The 1,566-nt window shown below is 35.6% G+C and overlaps 1 protein-coding gene across 1 annotated transcript in view; it reads left to right on the top strand.

Annotated features, from left to right (window-relative positions):
- Window positions 1–1,566, top strand: part of LOC104996061 (proto-oncogene DBL-like) — a gene marked incomplete at its 5' end in the record, with an annotated part of 11,422 nt that overhangs the window by 8,668 nt on the left and 1,188 nt on the right. The window contains one exon of the mRNA XM_010850196.1: window positions 415–524. Coding sequence (XP_010848498.1) covers window positions 415–524 — 110 coding nt within the window. The remainder of the gene's footprint in view (window positions 1–414; window positions 525–1,566) is intronic.

Below are 1,566 nucleotides of genomic sequence, written 5' to 3'. Positions count from 1 at the left end.
AGCATCTCTTACAGGCAGGTTCTTATGAGACACACAGTGTGTAACACATGGTCCTTGCATAATAAAAGAGATAAGTCCAAAATAACCATATTACCAGGTAGAATGTTAGAAGTGTTATTAAAGTGGGACCAGGAAGAATGCTATAGAAAGAATTTTTGAAAGAGATGACATTTCTGTAATAAGGAGTATAATAACTTGCACCAACCCCAACATGAAACCATCCTAAAAAGTTAAAGAAGTGTAGATATTTCTGAAATATCAGAAATTCTAAACTAGTATAACCCAATTGGAGGTTTTGTTACAAAAGATAGTATTCTTGGACCATTGAAGTGTATAGCCTTGATTATTACAATTGGTTTTACTTCTCTCCTTGTGGTGTACCGGTAACTGCCATCCCGCATGATTTTCTTACAGTTTGGACTGAGATGTCATCACCTGCAAAAGTCTCTGATGAACCTGAGAAATGGTCCAGTAACTATTTCTACTCCTCTTATGATGGCCATGAAGAAGAAAGACCTCTAATGGTTAGTAATGACATATTAAGATAAATAAATAAAAACTCTTCAAGCAGTTTTATTGATGAAATAGATTAGGCACACAGGGGCAGTCTTTTGTCAGTGTCCTTGAGGTTATTAGAGGTATTCCAAGGCCAAAAGACTTGAAATAAGTCTTACTGTGAACATTCAGTAAGCACTTCTCTCTGTGAGAACTTGTTTGAGCCATACATTGAGCCCCTACTGAAGTTAATGAGATAGTCAATCATTCCAAGTCTTATATCATGACCAATTTTATCTTCAGTTTTATTTTATTTTCAATCTGGGCATGTGCAATAAAATCAGAGCACAACAGGAAGTTCAGGTATACTTAGAATAGATTCCAGATTAGATATAGGAAATAAATATGACACATTTAAGAACTATTTAATTTCATCTGGGGAATATATTTTAGTAGACTGTCAAAAAACATGCTAATGCTATGAATCTTAGCATATTCGAGCAAGGAACACCCCATAAAAATAAAGGCTGCTTTAGGGTAAAAGTAAATGTTTTCTAGAAGAATTAGTTTTTGGTGTTATTAAGCTCCTAGTGGGTTATCCCAAGGAGTTAGGACTGTTTAGGATAAATCTCCAGTTTTCTGAAGTCACCAGTGTAGAGGGTAGGAATATCGCTTTTGTAGTGCACTGTTCCTTGGTGCTTTTCAGAGGAATACATTCAGTTGGGCAGTTCTGGTCTCAAAGCTCCATAGCATTGATGCTGGAATGCTTTCTTTAAAAAAGCAACAGAATATTTTTTCCATCAATAATACAATGACCACAATTCATATTTGTATGGTCATTTACAGTTGACAAAATGATTTCACACTGAATATTCATAGTCTTAGTGAGAAAAAGGGCAGGGTTTATTCCCTCCAACTGACAGGAGGAGACCGAGGCCCAGAGCTGGTAAGAGATTTGTCCAGAGTTCGTTGTGTAGACCAGTAGTACTCAAACTTTTTAGTGAATTTGCATTTTTCAAAAAAAAAATGTAGTGAGAAGGGTAGCATGTGAAATATTTTTGCAACCAAAAA

This window comes from Bison bison, unplaced genomic scaffold, assembly GCF_000754665.1.
Source record: "Bison bison bison isolate TAMUID 2011002044 unplaced genomic scaffold, Bison_UMD1.0 scf7180017851191, whole genome shotgun sequence".
Lineage (NCBI taxonomy): Eukaryota > Metazoa > Chordata > Mammalia > Artiodactyla > Bovidae > Bison > Bison bison.
Note: the sequence above shows the minus strand (reverse complement) of the source record. Positions and strands in the feature narration are given on the sequence as shown.